Source organism: Eschrichtius robustus, chromosome 20 (assembly GCF_028021215.1).
Source record: "Eschrichtius robustus isolate mEscRob2 chromosome 20, mEscRob2.pri, whole genome shotgun sequence".
NCBI lineage: Eukaryota > Metazoa > Chordata > Mammalia > Artiodactyla > Eschrichtiidae > Eschrichtius > Eschrichtius robustus.
The window spans coordinates 44,317,370-44,341,336 of NC_090843.1; the positions used below are offsets into that span (position 1 = coordinate 44,317,370).

Consider the following 23,967-nt stretch of genomic DNA (forward strand, 5'->3'; position numbering starts at 1 on the left):
AATATGTGGTTTGCAAATATTTGCTCCCATTTTATAGGTTGCCTTTTCATTTTGTTGATGGTTGCACTATTGACACTCTATCACATATGCACATACGTGTATACCTCTGATGGAATTTGTAAATTTTTTACAAAAATGAGAATATTCTGAAATATAGTTTTACTTTCTGCTTACATTTCCACTGCAGGTAATATAAAATGACACTTTTACTTATCAATAAAAGCCTCTTATAATTTAAATGATTGGCTAATAGGTCCTATTCATCCCCTAATTTTATCTCTATTTTTCTTTAACATAAGTATATTGGAACAATTTAGTAATAAAGTCTATTAGCCTTTGATTAGGGATTTACTTAGGCAGAATTACTTGAAGTCATATACCTGGGTTAATGAGCCTGTATATTTTTATAGTTATAATTCAATTTTTAATACCTTAAGTATCTTTCATTGCTTTAGGATTACTATTATACTACATGTTTACATAGAAAATTTTAGAAATATGACTGAGTCTCTACTAAACTTTGCTTTTAGAATAAAGTCTCAACATATAGTTTGTCACTTGACTTTTTCCTAAAGTAGTGTGTATACCAATTTTTTAGTAGTTTCTTTTGGCTTTAGACTAATGGATAAAAGAGATTTTACTGAAACAGAGTTGTCGGGAACACCAGAGAACAAGATTACATAGTCACATTTAAATAGGCAGTGCCAATTGAGATTTAGGTTAGTTGAAGTAGTAAATATAGTTTGCAACTTTTTTAAATGGATTTTTAAAAATGGTTACTTCTTAAAGAAGGTTAGGCAAAATCTATTTTTTAAAATGTTGTTTTCATAAAAAGTGTGGTCTCGTGTAGTCTTTTTAATTTTCATACTCAGAAGACTTCTTCTTATTTACAGTTTACAGATGTTGACAGTGTTGCTTGATTTTCTCTAATGTTTAACTCTCGTAAAATAAAATTAAAAATACATTGAAGTGTTCAAATGAGATAGTGTAAGGAAATACTAAAAGGCTTTTATGTAGCTGCAGTAACTTTTTTTTCTGACAGCACTGCAATATAATTTCATGTTATACTAATATCTTCTTAAGTCATTATGACTTAGCATAGATGTTAAGAATGCGGTGTAAACTGTATATATATTCCTTGGCTTAATTATTTTGCAAATGTTCATAGCAACCCTATTTAAAAGTATAATGTTGAGATAATCTTATATTTTTATAAAACTTTGTTCTTTGCAAAATACTTCCACTTGGATTATTTCATCTAGTCCTCAGAATAACTGCATGAAATTAATTTCATCATCCCATTTTGTAAAAGAGAAAACTGAGATTCACAAAAGTTGAGGAACTTACCTAAAATTACATGGAGGTGGCAGAATCAAGTCTAGGACTTTTTTCATTAAAAACACAACTACTGCTTTCCATATTTCTTATTTTTCAATAAATCTGAATTTTAAATCCTAGATTCCAAATTTTTTATTTCATTTGGATTTCTGAGTTTTGTTTTATTTTGCCTCCACTTTTCACTTCAAAAATTCATTTTACTATGATGGTTTTTGATGGATGAGTCAGGGAATCACCCTTCTAGTTGCTAGACGGGATGCTACCTGATTCATGAATCACTGAATAAACTGAATTAGATCTTCAAAAAAAAATTTTTTTTTAATAAAAAGTAAAGGATGAGGGACTTCCTTGGTGGTCCAGTGGGTAGGACTCCACGCTCGCAATGCAGGGGGCCCGGATTCAATCCCTGATTGGGGAAATAGATCCTGCACGCATGCCGCAACTAAAGAATTCACGTGCCACAACTAAGAGCCGCATGCCGCAGCTAAGAAGTCCACCTGCTACAACTAAAGATCCCACGTGCTGCAACTAAGACCCAGCACAGCTAAAGTAAATAATAAATAAATAAATATTTTTAAATAAATAAATAAAGGATGAGTCAGGTTGGTACATAGGCAATGAAGTGAAAGAAATATTTGTCTCAAAGAAAAAAAAAGAAAGAAATATTTGTTGCTAACTTAAAGAATCAGTACTTTGTTTAAAAATCAGTATCATGGACTTCCCTGGTGGCGCAGTGGTTAAGAATCCGCCTGCCAATGCAGGGGACACAGGTTTGATCCCTGGTCTGGGAAGATCCCACATGCTGCAGAGCAACTAAGTCCATGTGCCACAACTACTGAGCCTGTGCTCTAGAACCCATGTGCCACAACTACTGAGCCTGCACGCCTAGAGCCCCTGCTCCGCAACAAGAGAAGCCACCACAATGAGAAGCCTACGTACCACACTGCAATGAAGAGCAGCCCCCGCTCGCTGCAACTAGAGAAAGCCCACGCGCAGCAATGAAGACCCAAAGCAGTCAAAAAATTAATTAATTTATTTAAAAAAAATCAGTAGCATGATTTCTGCAATGGCTGAGTGAAGATCTCAGCAAATTCTCTCCCCGAAAAGCAACTGGGCAAAATTGTCAACCAACCATTTTAGGACTCTGGAAACTGAACAGAGTTATTCAACAAATTGAGAAGCATTTATTCAAGAAAAACTACTAAACCTTGGTAAGAATAATGGGATTCTGTAGTATTTCTACCTGAGACTGTTCCCATGCCCTCCCATCCAACAGATCTGCATGATAGTTTTACCAGGGCAGGCCAGAGAGAGCTGACTTGATTTGCAGTAGAGCAGGGCTGAGTGCCTGGCCAAGAGAATTGTAAAAAAAATGGGGGTGGGGGGTGGAATTAGAAGTTTGGGATTAACATATACACACTACTGTATATAAAATAGATAAACAACAAGGGCCTGCTGTATAGGGAACTATATTCAATATCTTATAATAATCTATGATGGAAAAGAATCTGAAAGGAATATATATATATATCTGAATCACTTTGCTGTATACCTAAAACTAACACAACATTGTAAATTAACTATACTTCAATTTAAAAAAGAAAGCAAGAGAAGAAAATAAGAATATAAACAATCTTATAAAAAAATTGTAAGAAACAGTAGAGATCACATGGTGGCAAACGATCAGGGAACATCACTAGCTTGGGGTTGAGGTACTGGTTAAAGGAAGCAGCAGACTGACAGCCCAGTCAAAATTTTAACAAAGAGATCCAGACAACAAGATAACCATAGTGAGTATTAATAAACTTCCCCATATTCTAAATGATTTGGAAGGCTGCTAGTATATACAAGACTACATGCAAGCTCAGAAGACACCAAAGCGAGCCTTAGCTGTCTGTTCATTCCTGGTTTAATGGGAATCCTTGCACATGCAGAAAGTAAAAGCCTTCCCTTGCACAGAGAAGATTTGTAACCTTTCTGAACTTTGCATGTGTTTCTCAAATGGTGAACACAGATCCATCAGGGAAGAGGTGCAAGTGGCTCCAGATGTTTAAGCACAGCCTCTCACTAGTCATTGGCTGGCAAGTAAGTTATGCTCTTCCCAAGAAATCCAGGCTTAAAAATAAATATAGGAAATAATAATAAAGAAAACTGGGACTTCCCTGGTGGTCCAGTGGTTAAGAATCTGCCTTCCAATGCAGGGGACGTGGGTTTGATCCCTGGTCGGGGAACTAAGATCCCACATGCCACGGGGCAACTAAGCCAGCATGCCACAACTACTGAGCACACGGGCCACAACTAGAGAGCCCAGGCACCACAACTAGAGAGTCCATACATTCTGGAGCCCATGCACCACAGCTAGAGAGAAGCCCATGTGCCGCAACGAGGAGCCCGTGTGCCACAGCAGAGGATCCCGCATGCCTAAACGAAGATCCTGCATGCCACAACTAATACCCGATGCAGCCAAAAATAAAATAAATAAATATTTAAAAATAATAATAAAGAAAACTGAGCAGCCTTATACTTGCAGAAGAGACAGACTCTACAGAATTAGTTCAGGAAGTCACAAGGAAGAACACACGTGGGGGCGGTCAGAATCCAGAGTTGCTGAAATATATTATCAAATATGTCTGGTTTTCAATAACAAAAAATTACAAGACATTCAACAGAATAGGAAAATATGACCCGTATAAGGAGGGAAAACTAGTTGATAGAAACTGTCTCTGAGGTGGCCACTGATGTTAGACTTAATACGCAGACTTCAAAGCAGTATTTGAATATAAGTGTTTTCAAAGAACTAAAGTAAGCTTTGTTTAAAGAATTAAAGTATCATGACAATGACTGCTCAAAAACATAATATCAGTAAAGAGACAGAAATTTTAAAAGAGAAGCCAATAGAAATTCTGGAGTTGAAAAGTACAGTAAGTGAAACAAAAATTCACAACAGATTTGAACCGACAGAGAAACAACCAGCAAAATATAACATAGACCAATAGAGATTTTTCCAATATGAAGGACAGAAACAAAAGAATAAATAAAAGTGAACAGCACTTCAGGGACATATGGAATGCCAGAAATAAGTATACCAACATAAACATAATGGAAGTTCCAGAAGGAAAGGAGAGAGAGAGAAAAGAGCAGAGAAAAATATTTGACAAATTAATGGCTGAACCTTCCAAAATGTGTTGAAAATCAGTAATTCAAGAATTCCAGTGAACTGCAAGTAAGTGAAACATAAAGAGATTCATATCTAGACACATGGTCAAACTGTTCAAAGCTATAGGCAAAGAGAAGATCTCAAAAGCAGGAAGAGAAGAATGACTTCTTTTGTAGATGGCAACCCCAATACAGTCAACAGCTGACGTTCTTAAAAGATGGAGGTCAGTAGCCAGTGGGATGGCATTTAAAATGCTGAAAGGGGAAAAACTGTCAATCCAGAATTCTTTATCCAGCAGAACTATCTTTCAGAAATGAAGGTAAATATAAATACTGAATTTGTTGCTAGTAAACATGTCCTAAGATAAATGCTAAAGAAACTTCTTCAGGCTGAAAGGAAGTGACACCAGACAGTAATTTGTCTCCACACAAAGAAATGTAGAGCACCAGTAAACATAATTACATAGTTAATAAAAGGCAGTATAAATATATATTTTCTGTTTCTTTTTACTAATTTAAAATTAATGAGATAGTGATTTTAAAATTGTGTTTTTGTAACATAGAGAATGTGTGACAATAATAATACAAAAAGAGTAGGAGGCAGAGCTATATTTGAGTAAGGTTTCTATATATCACTGCAATAATTTAGAGTTAATCTGAAGTAGAATATGTTAAGATCCATATTGTAAATCTAGAGCAGCCACTAAGAAAATAATCCCAAAATATGGTTTCTTAAAAAAAATTAAAGTGATATACTAGAAAATATCTATTTAATGCAAAAAAGGAAGTAAAGGAGGAATAGAGGAACAAATAAAAATACTTGAAATAAATAGAAAACCAATAACTAAATAGTAGGCATAAATCCAAACCAATAATTACCTTAAATAATAATGAATTAAACACTCTAATCAAAAGCTAAAGATAGACTGAATCTTTTTAAATCCAACTACAGACAGTCCCTGAGTTATGATTTTTTGACTTTATCATGGTTCAAAAGCAATAACACATTTAGTAGAAACCATATTTTGAATTTTGATCTTTTTCTGAGCTACTGATATGTGGTACGATACTCTCTTGTAATGCTGGGCAGCAGCAGTGAGCTGCAGCTTCCAGTCAGCCACTTAATCACAAGGGTAAGCAACCAATACACTTACAACCATTCTGTACTAATACAACCATTGTGTTTTTCACTTCCAGTATAATATTCAATAAATTGCATGAGATATTCAACACTGTATTATAAAATGGGTTTTGTGTTAGATGATTTTGCTCAACTGTAGGCTAATATAAGTGTTCTGAGCACGTTTAAGGTAGCCTAAGCTAATCAATCTATGATGTTCAGCAGATTTTGTGTATTAAACACATTTTCAACTTAAGATATTTTCAACTTATGATGAGTTTATCGTGCCATAACCCCATCATAAATTGTGGATGATCTGTACTTGAGATTTAAAGACACAAATAGATTGAAAATAAAAGGATGAAAAAGATATAACCATGCAGATAGTAATCATAAGAGAGCTGGAGTGGCTATACTGATATTAGAATTAAAATGGCTTTTATGCAAAAAAATGTTACTACAAACAGACATTTTATAATGATAAAAGTTTCAATTCATCAGGAAGATATAACAATTGTAAATACATATGCACCCAGTAACAGAACACTCTACCCAGCAGAATACAGCAGAATACATATTCAAGTGCACATGGAATACAGTCTAGGACAGACTGTATTCTAGGCCATGGATTTTCATACTCTGGCCCTTTGGCTAACTTGGGAATGCTACCTGATTTTTATACAGCCTGCAAGCTAAAAATGTTATTTTACATTTTTAAATGTTTAAAAACCATCAAAAGGGGATTAATAATTTGGGACACTTTACAATTTAATGAAACTCTAATCTCAGGGTATACAAACAAAGTTTTATTGGAACACAACTATGCACATTCAGAGAAACCTTTGGGGAATGGAAATTTGTTAACCTGATAAAGATTTCTTGACAAACCTACAACTGATATATCTAACGGTGGAACACTGAAGACTTTTCCCATAAGATCAGGACAAAGGCAAGGATGCTTGCTCTTACCACGTCTATCAACTTTGTATTAGAGGTTCTAGCCAATGAAATCAGGTAAGATTAAATAAATAAATTTTTAAAAGTCATCCAGATTATAAAGGAAGAAGTAAAACTGTTTCTATTTGCAGACATAGATTCTAACTCTTAAAGAATCCACAGAAAATCTATTAATCTAGAATTAATAATTAGTTCAACAAGGTTGTAGGATACAAAACCAATATAAAAAGTCAATTGAATTGCTATTTACTAACACTGAATAATTTGAAAGTAAACTTAAAATTAAGACTCTAGTTCCTTTCTCAATAGAATCAAAATAAATAAAATCCTAGGAAACAAATTTAACGAAAGAAGTGTGAGACTTGTGCACTGAAAACTACAAAGCCAGGCTGAGAGAAATTAAAATCTTTGTAAATGAAGAGACTTTCCATGTTCATGTGTTTGAAAACTCAGTACTGTCAAGATAATTCTCCCAAACTGATTTATAGATTCAACATACCAATCAAAATCCTAGGTTTTTGGAGAAACTGACAAGCTATTCCTAATTTTCATATAGAAACACAAAGAACTCAGATTAGCCTAAACAACTTCAAAAAAGAACAGAATTGGAGAACTTCCTGAATTCAAACTTACTGTAAGGCTGCATTAATCAAGGTAGTGTGGTACTGGCACATGGACAGACACAGAGATCAATCAAACTGAACTGACAGTTTAGAAATAAACCTTTATATATTTGGTCAATTAATTTCCTACAAATTTGCCAACAAAATGTAATGGAGAAAGGGTTGTCTTTTCAACAAATTGTGTGGGAATAGTTGGATATTCACCTTGAAAAGATTTAGATCCTTACTTATACCATACAAAAAAAAATGTAGTCCAAATGGATCCCATAGACCTAAACATAAAAACTGAAACTATAACACTTCTGGAGAAAAAAAATAGAAAGTCTTTGTGATTTGGTATTGCCAAGGATTTCTTAGATATAACACCAAAAGCACAATCCATAAATGAATTTGTTTTGATAAACTGGACATAGTCAAAATTAAAAACTTTCAAGGTTCAAGAGATACCATTAACACAGAGACTGGGAGAAAATATTTGCATATCATTTATTCGATAAAGGACTTGTTTCCAGGTTATATAAGTGAGTGTTACAACATTAGAAATTTTTAAATCCAAGTAAAATATGCAAAAGACTTGAATAGGCATTTCACTAAACATATATGAATGAATGGCTAGTACACCCATGCATTTTCAGGAAAGGCAAATTAAAAAAAACACAATGACAGCAGTGACTCAGTGAAACTGGTGTAGTAGGTAGCTCCAAGAGCCTGTCTCTCCACAGAAACAGTGAAAAATAAAGGAAAAACTGTCAAAACAAACTTCGTTAGAACTCTTAAAAAAAAAAAAAAAGGCCAACTGAAAAGCAATAGGAAAACTCTGGCATTTATATTTGCCCTTATCTGGTTCATTGTCAGTCTTGAAGATGGCAACCCATGTTCCTGGTTTAGGCACCTGTGCTTGGTTTCACATAGAACAGAGCACACCATGTTCACAAAGATTTGTGTTTGTTTGTTCTAACCTGTCTGGGTTTATTTGAAGAACTGACACAAGGAGTTCATCTCTGGTATGCCTAACTGAGAACTTAACCAGGCTGGAAAAGCGGTGGGCATTCCAAAAATATTGTAAAGCAAATGAACAAACCGTAATGACCTGGGGCAAAAGATTATAGTTAAGCCGTACAACAGAGTGCCAAAAGTCTAGGAGGAGAAGCTGGAGAGAGTTTCCTTGGAAAATTAGGGCATTTGAAAGCGCACTTGTGTATACTAGCAAATTTAGAAAGCCTTGCACATACTCGTCGCAAGATGCATGCTCAGAATAGACCTGAGAATACCCCTATGTTTTCACCTCTGGCTAATCTCTAGACTGAGGGCATGTATAAAATGAAGGCTAAGGCAGCTGTAAAGAGCCTGGATAAGCATTGAAGAATTCCCCAGCACAGAGCTATTCTGTAAAGACAGGAGTTGTTTTTGTTTCCTCCTCATCTTCTTCCTCTTCCCACCCTGCCCTCCTCCATCCCCTCCTCCCTATTCTTCCTCTCCTCCTCCCTTTTTTTCTTCCCCCTACTATTCCTTTTTTCTCTCTCTCCCCTCGCTCCTGCCATTCAAGGAAATCTCTGTCAAAACACTAGCTGAACACGAGTGAAGTGAGGAGAGACTTCAGAGACCACACATAACAGACTTTACAAAAAATAGTTTAGGAATGTCACTGAACAAACACTATATCAAGCAACAAAAACCAGCAGGGGCAGGGGGAGGATCAGGTTTCCAGAGTTGCCACATTAAAATATTCAAAAGGTCTAGCTTTCAACAAAAATTATGAACCATGCAGCAAAACAAGAAAGTCCATTGCCCATTCATAGAAGAAATTAACAGAAACTGTCTCTAAGGAAGCACAGACATTGGACTTAGTAGACAAAGATTTTAATCAACTATCTTAAATATGTTCAGAAAGCTGCTGGAAACCATGAACAAAGAGGTTAAAATAACCAGGAGAATAATGTATGAACAAACAGATAATATCAGTAAAGAGAAAGAAAGTATAAAAAGGAACCAAGCACAAATTCTGGAGCTGAAAAGTACAATAAGCAAAATGAAAAATTCAGTAGAGAGGTTCACCACCAGATTTGAGTAGCTAGAAGAAAGAATCAGCAAATTTAAAGGTAGTTCAATTGAACTACCTCAGACTGAGGGGTAGAAAGGAAAAAGAATGAAGGAAGATGAACGGAGCCTAGGAGACCTGTGAAATAGCAGCAAGCATTCACATGATGGAAACCCCAGAAGGAGAGGAGAGAGAGGAAGTGACAGAATATTTGAAGAAAAAACTTACCAAATCTGATAAAAGACAAGAACCTAAACATTCAAAAAGCTCATTGAACTGCAGGATTAAACTCTAAGAGATCCACATCAAGACACATTATCATCAAGTTGTCAGAAGCCAGGGACAGAATTTTGAAAGCAGCAAGAGAGAAGCTACTTATCACATACAATGGATCCTCAATAAGATTTAAAGTGCTGAAAGAAAAAACAAAAAACAAGAATTCTATATCCTGCAAAAATTTTTCTTCAAGAATGATTTGGATTTTGAAATTAGTTCTTATACATGACCCCCAAAGCATAAGCAACCAAAGAAAAAAATGGATAAATTTGGCTTCATCAAAACTAAAAAACTGTTCATCAAAGGGCATTGTCAAGAAAGTGAAAAGAAAGCCTACAGAATGAGACATAATATTTGTAAATCATAGATCTGACAAGGGTCAAGTAAGTAGAATATATAAAGAACTCCTATAGCTCACCAACCAAAAGATAACTCAATTTTAAAATGGGCAAGGGACTTGAATACACATTTCTTCAGAGATGATATACAAGTGGTTATCCAGCAGTTGAAAAGGTGCTCAAAAACATGAGTCATTAAGGAAATTTTGCAATTCAAAACCACATGAAATTCCACTTTGCACCTACTAGGATATTTTTAATTTTTAAAATGGAAAATAAATTTTGTGATGATGTGGAGAATTTGGGATCCTCATTGCATCACTGGTAGAATTGTAAAATGGTGTAGCTGCTTTAGAAAACAAGTTGGTACTTCTTCAACATGGAATTACCACATAATCCAGCAATTCCACTTCTAGGTATATACTTAAAACAATTGAAAATAGACACTCAAATACTTGTACCCAAATGTTTATATCAGCACTATTCACAATAGCCATAAGGTGGAAACAGCCCAAATATCAACCAGTAGATGAATGAATAAACAAAATGTATATCTATGCCATGAAATATTAGCCATAAAAAGGAGTGATGTACTGATACATGCTACATCGTGGATGAACCTCACAAATGAAGAAGCCAGACACAATAGGTCACATATTATATGATTCCATTTATATCAGTGGTCCCCAACCTTTTTGGCACCAGGGGCTGGTTTCGTGGAAAACAATTTTTCCACAGACTCGGGGGTGTGGGGTGAGGGGGAAATGGTTCAGGCAGTAATGTGAGTGATGGTTCAGACGGTAATGCGAGCAATGGGGAGCGATGGGGAGCGGCAGATGAAGCATTGCTTGCTTACCCGCCACTCACCTCCTGCTGTGCGGCCGGTTCCTAACAGGCCACGGACCAATACTGGTCCACGGCCTGGGTGTTGGGGCCTCCTGATTTATATGAAATATCCAGAATAGGTAAATCTATTGGTACAGAAAGCAGATTGGTGATTGTCAAGGGCTGGGGGAAGGGAGTAATAGAAAATAACTGCTTAGTTGGGATGTATGAAAATGTATTGGAGAAGTTCACATAGCATAAAATTAACAATTGTAGCACTGTTGGTGGGAATGTAAATTGATACAGCCGCTATGGAGAACAGTATGGAGGTTCCTTAAAAAACTAAAAATAGAACTACCATATGACCTAGCAATCCCACTACTGGGCATATACCCTGAGAAAACCATAGTTCAAAAAGAGTCACGTACCACAATGTTCATTGCAGCACTATTTACAATAGCCAGGACGTGGAAGCAACCTAAGTGTCCATTGACAGATGAATGGATAAAGAAGATGTGGCACATATATACAATGGAATATTACTCAGCCATAAAAAGAAATGAAATTGAGTTATTTGTAGTGAGGTGGATGGACCTAGAGACTGTCATACAGCGTGAAGTAAGTCAGAAAGAGAAAAACAAATACCATATGCTAACATATGGAATCTAAAAAAAAAAAAAAAAGGTTCTGAAGAACCTAGGGGCAGGACAGGAATAAAGATGCAAACGTAGAGAATGGACTTGAGGACATGGGGAGGGAGTAGGGTAAGCTGGGACAAAGTGAGAGAGTGGCATGGATATATGTACACTACCAAATGTAAAATAGATAGCTAGTAGGAAGCAGCCAAATGTCACAGGGAGATCAGCTCCGTGCTTTGTGCCCACCTAGAGGGGTGGGATAGGGAGGGTGGGAGGGAGACGCAAGAGGGAGGAGAAATGGGGATAAATGTATATGTATAGCTGATTCACTTTGTTATACAGTAGAAACTAACACACCATTGTAAAGCAATTATACTCCAATAAAGATGTTAAAAAAAAAACGATTGTAAAGTATACAATTCAGTGGCATTTAGTACATTTAAAATGTGCAACAACCATCTTATGTTATATGAATTTCTCCTCAATAAGAATAGTGTTTTAAAAATCACAGTGTGGGGACTTCCCTGGTGGTCCAGTGGTAAAGAATCCACCTTACAATGCAGAGGACATGGGTTTGATCCCTGGTCAGGGAACCAACATCCCACGTGCCATGGGGCAACTAAGCCCACACGCCACAATTACAGAGCCCACTCACCACAACTACAGAGCCCACGCACCTTAGAGCCTGCATGCCACAACTAGAGAAGAGAAAACCCACAGGCCACAACCAGAGAGAAGCCCGAGCACTGCAACAAAGATCCCACGTGCCATAACTAAGACCTGATGCAGCCAAAAATAAATAAAGGAAACCATAAACAAGACGAAAAGACAACCCTCAGAATGGGAGAAAGTATTTGCAAATGAAGCAATAAACAAAGGATTAATCTCCAAAATATACAAACAGCTCATGGAGCTCAATATCAAAAAACAAACAACCCTATTAAAAAATGAGCAGAAGACCTAAATAGACATTTCACCAAAGAAGACATACAGATGACCAAGAGGCACGTGAAAAGATTCTCAACATCACTAATTATTAGAGGAATGCAAATCAAAACTACAGTGAGGTATCACCTCACATTGGTCAGAATGGCCGTCATCAAAAAATCTACAAACAATAAATGCTGGAGAGGGTGTGGAAAAAAGGGAACCCTTTTGCACTGTTGGTGGGAATGTAAACTGATTCAGCCACTATGGAGAACAGTATGGAGGTCCCTTAAAAAACTAAAAATAGAGCTACCATATGACCCAGCAATCCCACTACTGGGCATATACCCTGAGAAAACCATAATTCAAAAGGACACATGTACCCCAGTGTTCATTGTAGCACTGTTTACAATAGCCAGGACATGGAAACAACCTAAATGTCCAACGACAGATGAATGGATAAAGAAGTTGTGGTACATATATGCAATGGAATATTACTCAGCCAGAAAAAAGGATGAAATTGGGTCATTTGTAGAGATGTGGCTGGACCTAGAGTCTGTCATACAGAGTGAAGTAAGCCAGAAAGAGAAAAACAAATATCGTATATTCGTGTATATATGTGGAATCTAGAAAAATGGTAGATGAACCTATTTGCAGGGCAGGAATAGAGACATAGACATAGAGAATGGACATGTGGACACAGCAGGGGAAGGGGAGGGTGGGACCAACTGGGAGATTAGGTTTGACATAAATACACTACCATGTGTAAAATAGATAGCTAGTGGGAACCTGCTGTATAGCACAGGGAGCTCAGCTTGGTGCTCTGTGATGACCTAGATGGGTGGGATGGGGGCATGGGAGGGAGGTCCAAGAGGGAGGGGATATAGATATACATATAGCTGATTCACCTCACTGTACAGCAGAAACTAACACATTGTAAAGCAATTATACTCCAATAAAAATAAATAAATAATAAATTAATCTTAAAAATAAAATCACAATGTGACACCACTTCACACCCATTAGGACATTTGTGATAGAAAAGACAGACAATAACTGATGGGGATGTTAAATGGTGCAGCCACTTTGGAAAACAGTTGGCCAGTTTCAAATTATCAGGTGTTAGATAGATAAACAAAATATGGTGTATATATGTATATATATAATAATATACCTATGGAATATTATTCAGTAGTAAAAAAGCACAAACTAGTGATATCTACTCCAACATAGATGAACCTCTAAAACACGCTAAGTAAAAGAGGCCAGATATAAAAGACCATGTGATAACATTCCATTTATTTAAGTTCCTTGTCCATTTAAAAATTGCAAAATGTTCATAAAAAGGAAATTTATAAGAAATAGAAAATAGACTAGTGGTGTCTTGTGGCTGAGGGCAGTAATTTGACTAAAAAATGACTAAAAATAGGCATAAAGTATCTTTTGGGGGTATCTGAAATGTTCTAAAATTGGATTGTGGTGATGGTTGCACATGACTGTAAGTTTACCAAAATCATTGAGTTCTTTGCTTAATTCAGGTAACTAGTATGTTATTAAATTATTCCTTAGCTAAGCTGTATTTGAAACATCAGTTGGAGGCTTAATAGTGGTGTTATGACTCCAGAACTTGGCTTATCAATGTTTCACTAATTTAAAATGTGGCCATCTCCCAAGTGTATCTGTTTCATGTTTTTCCTTTGAAAAATTTCTGATGATAATTTGTAGGTGCGTGGTCATATGTTTTATACACCATTTTTTGCACTGAATTTCTTTTGTATGTACAGAGGATGGTTAGAACGAGAGAGCAGGTATGGTCTGCAACCCGGACACAATTGGTTTATCATCTCCATGCAGTGGTGGCAGCAGTGGAAAGAATATGTCAAATATGTGAGTAAGATTCCTGTATATCTACATTTTTCATAGGATTATTAACTCCATCAGACTTTGTGTGACTAGTGGCCAGTAATAAAATGCTCCAACCTAAAGATTTGAAGGGGAAAGAAATGAATACCTATATGATGCTACCAACTTGCTTTTCTAAAAAGCAAGTTCCAGAGCAAGTAATAGATTCATTAAGAAATCAGTTACTATACTCAGCATTTGGAGCCCATTATGAAAACAAAAGTAGGAGACTATAATCTTCACTTGGGCAGTGGCTGCATAGCAAAATCACATAGAAAGCTTAAAAAAAAAAAAAAAAGAAAGAAATGCCTATGCTCCACTCCAGACCAGATAAATCAGAAAGCATAGTTGAAGAAGAAGTTTGAATTAATTTAAATAAGTCATTTTTGTTTACTGAAAATTCTCTTTTGAAATCTAATTTAAACGGAATACATTTTGTTGGTATGGACTCAATATCAGAAAAGCTGTGAGAAGATCAATATTATCTTTAATAAATTGTTATGAAGTCTACAAACTGAAGTCCAAACATATTAATATAAACTCACTACTCAGACCTACTTCACAGGCCATAGGTCAGTGTGATTCTATTGTTCCATTGTCCATATACAATTTTGACTTCTTTGGTGGGTAGTTGAATTTAAAATATTGATGACCCCAAATCCATACTTAATGTAGACTCCCAGTTTTTAATCATTTGTGTACTATGGTCACCATTTTTTTACCATATAGTTCCCATACTATTATTTTCTTAGTATGTTTATATAAATAACTTTATCATTTTTATGTAAATATATTTTATTTTAAAAGGAAACTTTATATCACTATCTTAAATAGAAAATCAGCGTCACATTCCAGAAATAGAGGATCAAAATAAAATCAATGAAAATAAAATATATTATTAAAGTCTAGCCAAGTAGTGTTGCCTTTTGAAGACTGATAACTGAGACCTGTTCTCTGTCAAAAAGAGAAATTGTCAAGTATTAGATTAGCAGATCAAGCATTAGATTAACACATTAGTACCAAACTGAGACCCTGTCCTTGAAGTAATCAGAGGATTGAAAGAGAATTGAATAGGGAATAATTTTTTCACTGTGAACTAGGGTTATTTAATACCCAAAATAATCTGGTACCTTTCCCATATTTTAAGAAAGTTAATAATTAATAGAAGATGCTAACACTTGGATCTGTAATAAAGAATGTGAATCTATGTGCTTCTGAACTATTTGAAGTTTTAACAATAAGGCTATTTAAAATTTTTTAGTCCAATAAAGTTAATTGGTATGTAGAAATAAGTCTAGGTTTCATTCTCATTCTTATTGCCACTCTTTTGATTAAAGGCACTGGAATTTCTTCAGAGCTGGCTTCTGAAGGATTTACAAATTGATAGTATTCACCTGCCTTACAGATCAAAGAGGGAAAAAAATCTAATAAAATATTGACACAGTGTCTCCTTGTTTTGGCTAAAATTAGGGATGCTGTAACTTCATTAAAAGAATCTAAAGCATCCATTATGCTGTTGCTATTCTGTGACTTGGAGTTTGTCTTTTAAATTTGATGTTTTTCTTGGGTTTCAATTAGTTACTTTATAAGCTGTGCCTTCAAGACCCACATCCATTGATCAGTTTCATCTACTAAAATTCATGTCATTATTTATTGAATGCCGCTTGAGATCCTTTACCCATGCTACTGTCTATCATTCTCAGATGCCTATGGGATCTTGTTCTACTGGTTAGCCCCTTTAGTCTTTCTCTTTACCCTCTCACTTAAAAATATCCTGATCTTTTTAAAACACTCACAGATATACATTCTCACAGCACCTTCCCTCCAGCTTCTCAAGTCTTAGCTCTCTCTCTCTTTTTTTTTTGTTTTTTTTCCACAAGTAAACTTAGTAGAGAATAGTTCTATGCTAGCGGCCTCTGCTTCTGGTATTCTGCATCTCCTGATTTTTCTCTGGTCTTTCAGACTCAGTGTCCTTCCCAGATTCTTCTGCTACCTATCCTGTAAATATTGTACTCTCCTTATTCTATATACACCATTTTCTTATCCTTCCGGAAGTCTGTTGAGCCCCACATTTTTTTTTTTTAATAAATTTATTTATTTATTTATTTTTGGCTGTGTCGGGTCTTCGTTTCTGTGCGAGGGCTTTCTCTAGTTGCGGCAAGCGGGGGCCACTCTTCATCGCTGTGCCTCTCACTATCGTGGTCTCTCTTGTTGCGGAGCACAGGCTCCAGATGCGCAGGCTCAGTAGTTGTGGCTCACGGGCCTAGTTGCTCCGTGGCATGTGAGATCTTCCCAGACCAGGGAGCGAACCCGTGTCCCCTGCATTAGCAGGCAGATTCTCAACCACTGCGCCACCAGGGGAGCCCCGAGCCCCACATTTTTATATCTAGTCTCTTTCTCTGTCCTGAGCACTAGACTCAAATGTCCACATATCTCAAACCAGAACATCCCAAAATAAGGTCATTCCCAAAACGATTCCAGTCACCAGTACACCTTATCTTATGAAGGTGCCAACTCCCATCCAGTCATCTAAGCCAGCACCTCATGTCCGACCTTGGAATTATCTGTGCCCCTCTTTCATACACAATTAGTTGTCAAGTTTTTTTTTAATCTCCTAGATCCATGCTCTTCTCTCTATCTCCTTACTTATGGATCTGGCTTTTTATGGTTTAGTGCCTCATCATCTCTTGCCTGAATTATTATAGAAGTCTTCTAACTTGTGTCTCAATTTTCAGTTTCTGCCTCAAATCCTTTCTGCACACTAGAGTTATTTTTAAAGCAAAAATTGGGTTATGCTATTCCCCTATTTAAAAGCCTCTCACAGAAAAATCCTGTCAATATAATGTGAAGGGAAAGAAAAACTAACAATATGCTGTATTTAAAATGTGATATCTAACAACAACCAGAATGATAGTTCACATTTACTAAATGCCAGGCATAAAACTCTGAGGTAGATATTAATACTAATATGATCCTAGTTTTTACCCATGAAGGAGCTGAGGCTTATAAGTTTACTTATTGTAAAAGGTCACATAGCTGGGAAGTCAGTGTCCTGCCCTTAATTCTAACTGTATTCTCCACATTTAGTTTTTACATATATGTATATGTTTTCAGTCACAAAAAATAAATGATGGCATCTGAGTACTTGTGATATTTATTTTCGTCATATTTTTCCATATTTTCTATAATAACAATGTAATCTTTAATAGTAAAAAGAATAAATATTATTTAATTTTTTAGTATCAATAAAAGCTTTCCATGATTTCCAACTTTCAACAGAATAAAGTCTAAATTATTTTATGTGGCACAGAATCCCTTGCAGTCTGTTCCCATTCTGCCTTACCAATTTTATTTATATACACTATTCCCCTTTGAAGAAATTAAAATTTAGTTATACATCAAAATGTTTTTAAGTGGCTGTAGCCAACCACAGGAAGATTAGAAACAATAGACAATTTGCGGATTCATTTTTGAAGGCTGCATAATTGGCAGATTATTAAATTTTACCTCTTAATTTCTGACTTCATGATTTTTAGGATACCAGCCCTGTTGTAATTGAGCCGTCATCTGTTCTGAATGGAGGAAAATATTTATTTGGAACAACAGTACATCCTATAGAGCAGAGTGAAGATAGAATCGGAGGAGGCAGCCCCAGTTATGTGAACACCACAGAAGAGAAATTTTCAGACAACATTTCTACTGCATCTGAAGCCTCGGAAACTGCTGGCAGTGGTAAGCTAGTTTGTTTTCCAAGAGGTTTAGGCAGGGTCATTTCTTAAAGGGGTACACTTTGTCAGAGAGTGTGCTTGGTAGGATATGGGGCATCAGGTTTCCATTCACAGAAATAAGTTTCGAATGAAATGGTCAATTAATATATTTTCTTTTTAATTTTTTTTTTTTTAATTTTACTTATTTTTTATTTTTGGCTGTGTTGGGTCTTCGTTTCTGTGCGAGGGCTTTCTCCAGTTGCGGTGAGCGGGGGCCACTCTTCATCGCGGTGCGCAGGCCTCTCACTATCGCGGCCTCTCTTGTTGCGGAGCACAGGCTCCAGACGCGCAGGCTCAGTAGTTGTGGCTCACGGGCCCAGTTGCTCCGCGGCATGTGGGATCTTCCCAAACCAGGGCTCGAACCCGTGTCCCCTGCATTGGCAGGCAGACTCTCAACCACTGCGCCACCAGGGAAGCCCCAATTAATAGATTCTTGAATGTATTAGTAGCTTTACAAAGAGGAACTCTTCTATATTCTACTTCATTAATCTCTTAATTTGAAAATATTTTCACAGTTTTCATTGATTAAGTCAGTCTTTCCATATTGTTATTAAATCATTTTGTCAATAAATTTAGATTTGAAAAGACATAAGAAAACCTAAATTTTTATCTCCAGAACTCTCTCTAACCTAAGCATACATTCATTGGATTAAATGCACCCTCATATCAGATTCTACAGACATTTCAGGATGGAATTTGGGGGTTATTTTGTTAAAATATTTAGAAAGACTTCATAATGTTCCCCATAACCCCCTTCCGTTGTTGATACCTACATAAAACTTAGTGGTTTGGGCTTCCCTGGTGGCGCAGTGGTTGAGAATCCGCCTGCCAATGCAGGCGACACGGGTTCGAGCCCTGGTCTGGGAAGATCCCACATGCCGCAGAGCAACTAGGCCCATGAGCCACAATTACTGAGCCTGCGCGTCTGGAGCCTGTGCTCCGCAACAGGAGAGGCCACGACAGTGAGAGGCCCGCGCACCGCAATGAGGAGTGGCCCCCGCTCGCCGCAACTAGAGAAAGCCCTCGCACAGAAACGAAGACCCAACACAGCCATAAATAAATAAATAAATAAATAAATAAATAATTTTAAAAAAACAAACAAACAAACTTAGTGGTTCTGCACTTATGGGGAAGATGCTTTGGTGTATTTTGGCCCAAATGAATTTAGTTGATCCCTATCATTCTGCTGATACAGTAGCAGGACTCTCAACCTTATTCTGTTGTTGTTTCATCTTTGAGATTCTTTTCTCCTTTTCTGTGGAGGGAGAAGGCAAATTGGACAGAGTTAGCATTTTCTCTACAAAACTCTGTAGAATCTACTGCTTCTTTTTCCCCATCTGACGTTACAGAGATCACTTAGCAGTCCTGGAAGTGCTCTCTCTGATCAGCTTTCACACTAAGATTGTTTCTTGACCCTCCCTAAGATCCTTTTTGATATGTGCTCACGCTGTGCTATACACATGCTGAGCCATACCACAGATAGAAGGTTCAAAGTAATTGGTGGCTAGAAGGTTTACCTGAGATTAACATGTGGTTGAGAGTTGAAATACCTTAAGATACCACTGGGGTTCACAACTCTAAGTTATCACCAGTTATTTTCCTGTGTGTATTTTTCTATTGTAACATTCATGCCTTCCTTTCAAATAGATTTATTAGGCAACAGTTTCTTCCCTCCCAGCACTCTCCTGTTGGGGTTCTTGTTTTAGCTCCTTCCCTTTGGTTTAGAGACTTGTTATCACCATTATCTACCAAGAACCTTTGCAGGTGGAAGGAAGAATTAAGGGAAGATATGTGAGAGCCCAGCTACTTGACTGTATTTCTTCCTTTCCTATCAGAGGAAAGGAAGAGGATATATAATTCTTGTGAATTATTAGATATTCTAGGAGTCTGGCCAAACATTCATTTGGTAACAATTTTCAAAGCTTTTATTCTACCTAGTGTTATACTAGGTATTGTCCAGAAAGGAATACCTCTCTATTTCCTATCTTCTACAGAATTAATCAGAGTCTAACCCTGTACTGACCTGACCGCAGAATAATAACATTAACCTAATACATGGACATTGAGTTTGTATATTCAAGCCTATTTGTGTATAATAAAATAAAGAGATTCCATCTTCTTTTTCCTTACAGGCTTTCTGTATTCTGCCACACCAGGGGCAGATATGTGCTTTGCTCGACAACATAACACTTCTGACAATAACAACCAGTGTTTACTAGGAACCAGTGGGAATATTTTGTTGCACCTCAATCCTCAGAAACCAGGGGCTATTGATAACCAGCCACTAGTAACTCAAGAACCAGTAAAGGTAAGTAATTTGACATCTCTTTCAAGTTGCTAATAAATTTCATTCTATAGATTTTAGCACATAAGAAATGTCTGTGATTCATTTTATTAACCTGTTGTAGATGGAAATATTTCTGTGAGAATATTTTATGACTTAGTACTTGCGTGGAAGCAGTTTAGTGATCCTTAGAAATGTTTTCCTTACTTAGGACAGCTACTGTAAAAATGTAGTTTCACGTGTATGTGAATTTTATTTTTCAAAATAATATTTTTTACTGTTGGAAAGAAGTCTGTGAAAACTTTTATTATTTCCAAATGTTCCAGTGACTTTTTTCAAATGATTTGCCTTGAGTTTCATTTCTTAGTTTATTTTGAAAGTTCAAAATAAAAATCTTTTAGAAAATTCATTTTTTTCTAGTGACATGAAACTGAGTAGTGACATGTGTTTATTCTCCTGTATCTAGGTTTTGTTAAAACACAAGAGACTGCAATTTTAAAAGTCAAAATTTTGGGGAATTCCCTGGCAGTCCAGTGGTTAGGACTGCACACTTTCACTGCCATGGGCCCGGGTTCCATCCCTGGTCTGGGAACTAGGATCACGAAAGCTGCGAGGTGCAGCCAAAAAAAAAAAAAAAAAAAAAAAAATCAACATTTACATTCTATTCTTAGGCTACATCATTAACACTAGAAGGAGGACGATTAAAACGAACACCACAGCTGATTCATGGAAGAGATTATGAAATGGTTCCAGAACCTGTATGGAGAGCACTTTATCATTGGTATGGAGCAAACCTGGCCCTACCTAGGCCTGTAAGTATAGCCAATATTGCCTTATATAAGGAGCAATTATAGATGGGGTCTTCTATTAATTTTTTATGTGAACCTCACTATCCACAAATTAGTTCTTACCCATGGTAGCAGAGTATTCAGTACCTGTTCAAATTAGCTGAATGAATTTTAGGTTCTTTCATATTCATTCATTCATTTACTCATACATTTATTGAGCACTACATTAGGTACCAACCATACAATGATGTTCCTTTGGGAGTGGGTGACTTATATGGAGTGGAGGAAATAGTCACTGGACTAAATAGAGTCAAGGAATTATGAGGCTAGTCTATTAAATAAGTCATCCACATAAACATAGCCATTAAGATAATGCAGAACTCAGACTGGAGCAGAAGTCTGAGAGCCAGTGCCAAAAAGTTCAGTGAATGTCGAGGAAGTGGTACAGAGGTTACTTCTAAAACTGTTACTCCCATTAACCACACAGGCATCCACTTAGGGACTGGATTCATCTTGTAGCTGTTGGTGGATTTTTGTGGTCTGTCTTTTTGAAGGAGGGACATATAAAAGATCACAACATATGATAAAAAGAATTCAAAGCTAGTGAATTCTGATTGTTGCCATTACTAGAATGAGTCATTTAGAGCATAAGTAAAATGCTCTAAAGTAATTTAAAGGGCTTGGAGTGTGTAATATCAAAATATTAGTGAGTTAACTATTCAACATCATTTGTTCTGCTTATACAGTAAACAGCAGTACTCACTGCCCTGAATACTCTTCACATTATTGACGCAGTAAAATACTTTATAAGAAGATTCTTTTACTGTATCAAGAAACACTCTCCCTGTATAATGTCCAAGCTAGAACGTTTTTATACCAGGAAGGTTTTACATGGATAAGATATAGTAAGTTAGATCACGTCCAAAAAGAGTAAAAGTCTGCTATATATCCGTAGTCTATAATTTTGATAATGATTTTGAGTTATTAATAATTATGTTTATTAAAAATTATGTTTAAATCACAATCAGGAATTTAGGGTTTGTGTTTGTTGGCTCCAAAAGGTTTCTACTGTATTTATCAACAGAACTCCAAGGTAGATACATATAAATATGAATATACATAGATACATTTACATACATATATTCTTTATTTATTGGGGGGTGGGATAGTCCTTGAGTTAATCACTTAATTTCTGGTGGAACTTTCCTGCTCTAATATTCTTCTTTTTTTTTTTTAATAAATTTATTTATTTATTTGTTTGTTTATTTATGGCTGCGTTGGGTCTTCGTTGCTGCATGCGGGCTTTCTTTAGTTGCGGCGAGCAGGAGCTGCTGTTTGTGGTGCGCGGACTTCTCATTGTGGTGGCTTCTCTTGTTGTGGAGCACAGGCTCTAGGCACGTGGGCTTCAGTAGTTGCAGGGCGTGGGCCCAGTAGTTGTAGCTCATGGGCTCTAGAGCACAGGCTCAATAGTTGTGGCACACAGGGTTGGTTGCTCCGAGGCGTATGGGATCTTCCCGGACCAGGAATTGAACCTGTGTCCCCTGCATTGGCAGAGACGGATCTAATATTCTATATCTGTAGGAGAATCATTGTGATAATTATGTTGGATGGATAGGTAGGTAGGTAGGTAGGTAGGTAGGCAGATAGATAGATAGATAGATAGATAGATAGATAGATAGATAGATAGATAGATAGGTAGAGTGAGTTTGATGTTTTGGAGTCTGCCTGGATTCAGATTACCAGTGTTCTAATCTCTAAACCTTAGTTTCCTCATCTGTAAAATGGTGATAACAATAATATCTACCTCATTAGAGTTGTTTTGATAAGTAAATAATACATATGATTAGCACAGCACCTGATTTATAGTAAATGGTCAATAAATTTTGCCTATTGCTACTATCATCACCATCATCATTATAATTATTAAACAAGTTTTTTTGGAGCCTCACAAAAGGTCATGTTTTTTAACATTGATGTCAAATAAATATTAGTTTAAATAAGCAGTAATTTTACTACATGAAAGCTTCGGTTGCTGGCTTGATAATATTTTTTTACCTCTAAATATGATGAATTTACCTGATTTCAGGAAAAATTGCTGTAAAAACATTTAGAATATGGTGTTTCAAGTTAAAGAATACTAAATATATTTGCCACAGCAAGGTTAAAAATAAATACTTTCATCTTCATATTTACATAAATCATACCATTTAAAAAAAATAGCTTTATTTAATTTGCACATATACAAGCTCAATGATAACAAATTAAGCAATATAGAAAAAATAAAGAAGAAAATAAAAAGCATACCATATCTACCATATCCTACTACTTAAGAGATAATTACTATTAACATTTTGGTGTTCATCTTTCCAAACATTCCTCTGTGCCTATTCATATACATATATAAATATGTATAGATAATTTAATGAAATTGAATCATATTATACTTGATGTCTTGTGATCTGCTATTTTCAGTCTAAGATAGAGGCTATTGATATCTTTCTAGGTTAATAAATTTAGATCTATACCATTACTTTTAATAATTGCATAGTGTTCCTTAATTTATTACATACACACACATATGTACATAAATCACAGTTTATTAACCAATCACCACTGATGGACTTTTAGTTTGCCTCTAGATTTTATTTGTTTAAAGCAATTTTCTGGGACTTCCCTGGCAGTCCAGTGGTGGAGACTCTGTGCTCCCAATGCAGGGGGCACAGGTTCGATCCCTGGTCGGGGAACTAAGATCCTGTGTGCCGCACCACACGACCGAAAAAAAAACCCAATTTTCTGGTGAATAGTCTCTTTCTAAACATGTGTGATAATCTCTTTAAGGTAAATTCCTGTAAATGGAATTGCATCTATTGTTTGCCGGTTGTGGTTGAAATTAATAAGTTCATATACAAGAATAATTAAAATGTAAATAAATATGTATTTATGTATGATTGTGCATGTATATATAAGAATTTGTTAATCTGTAATTTGCT

The 23,967-nt window shown here is 36.1% G+C and overlaps 1 protein-coding gene across 2 annotated transcripts in view; it reads left to right on the plus strand.

Moving 5' to 3' along the window:
• Positions 1-23,967, plus strand: part of USP32 (ubiquitin specific peptidase 32) — a 195,142-nt gene that overhangs the window by 133,932 nt on the left and 37,243 nt on the right. For both annotated transcript variants that reach the window (XM_068530497.1, XM_068530498.1), the window contains exons 12-15: positions 14,021-14,123; positions 17,675-17,870; positions 20,038-20,213; positions 20,861-21,001. In XM_068530497.1, coding sequence (XP_068386598.1) covers positions 14,021-14,123; positions 17,675-17,870; positions 20,038-20,213; positions 20,861-21,001 — 616 coding nt within the window. The remainder of the gene's footprint in view (positions 1-14,020; positions 14,124-17,674; positions 17,871-20,037; positions 20,214-20,860; positions 21,002-23,967) is intronic.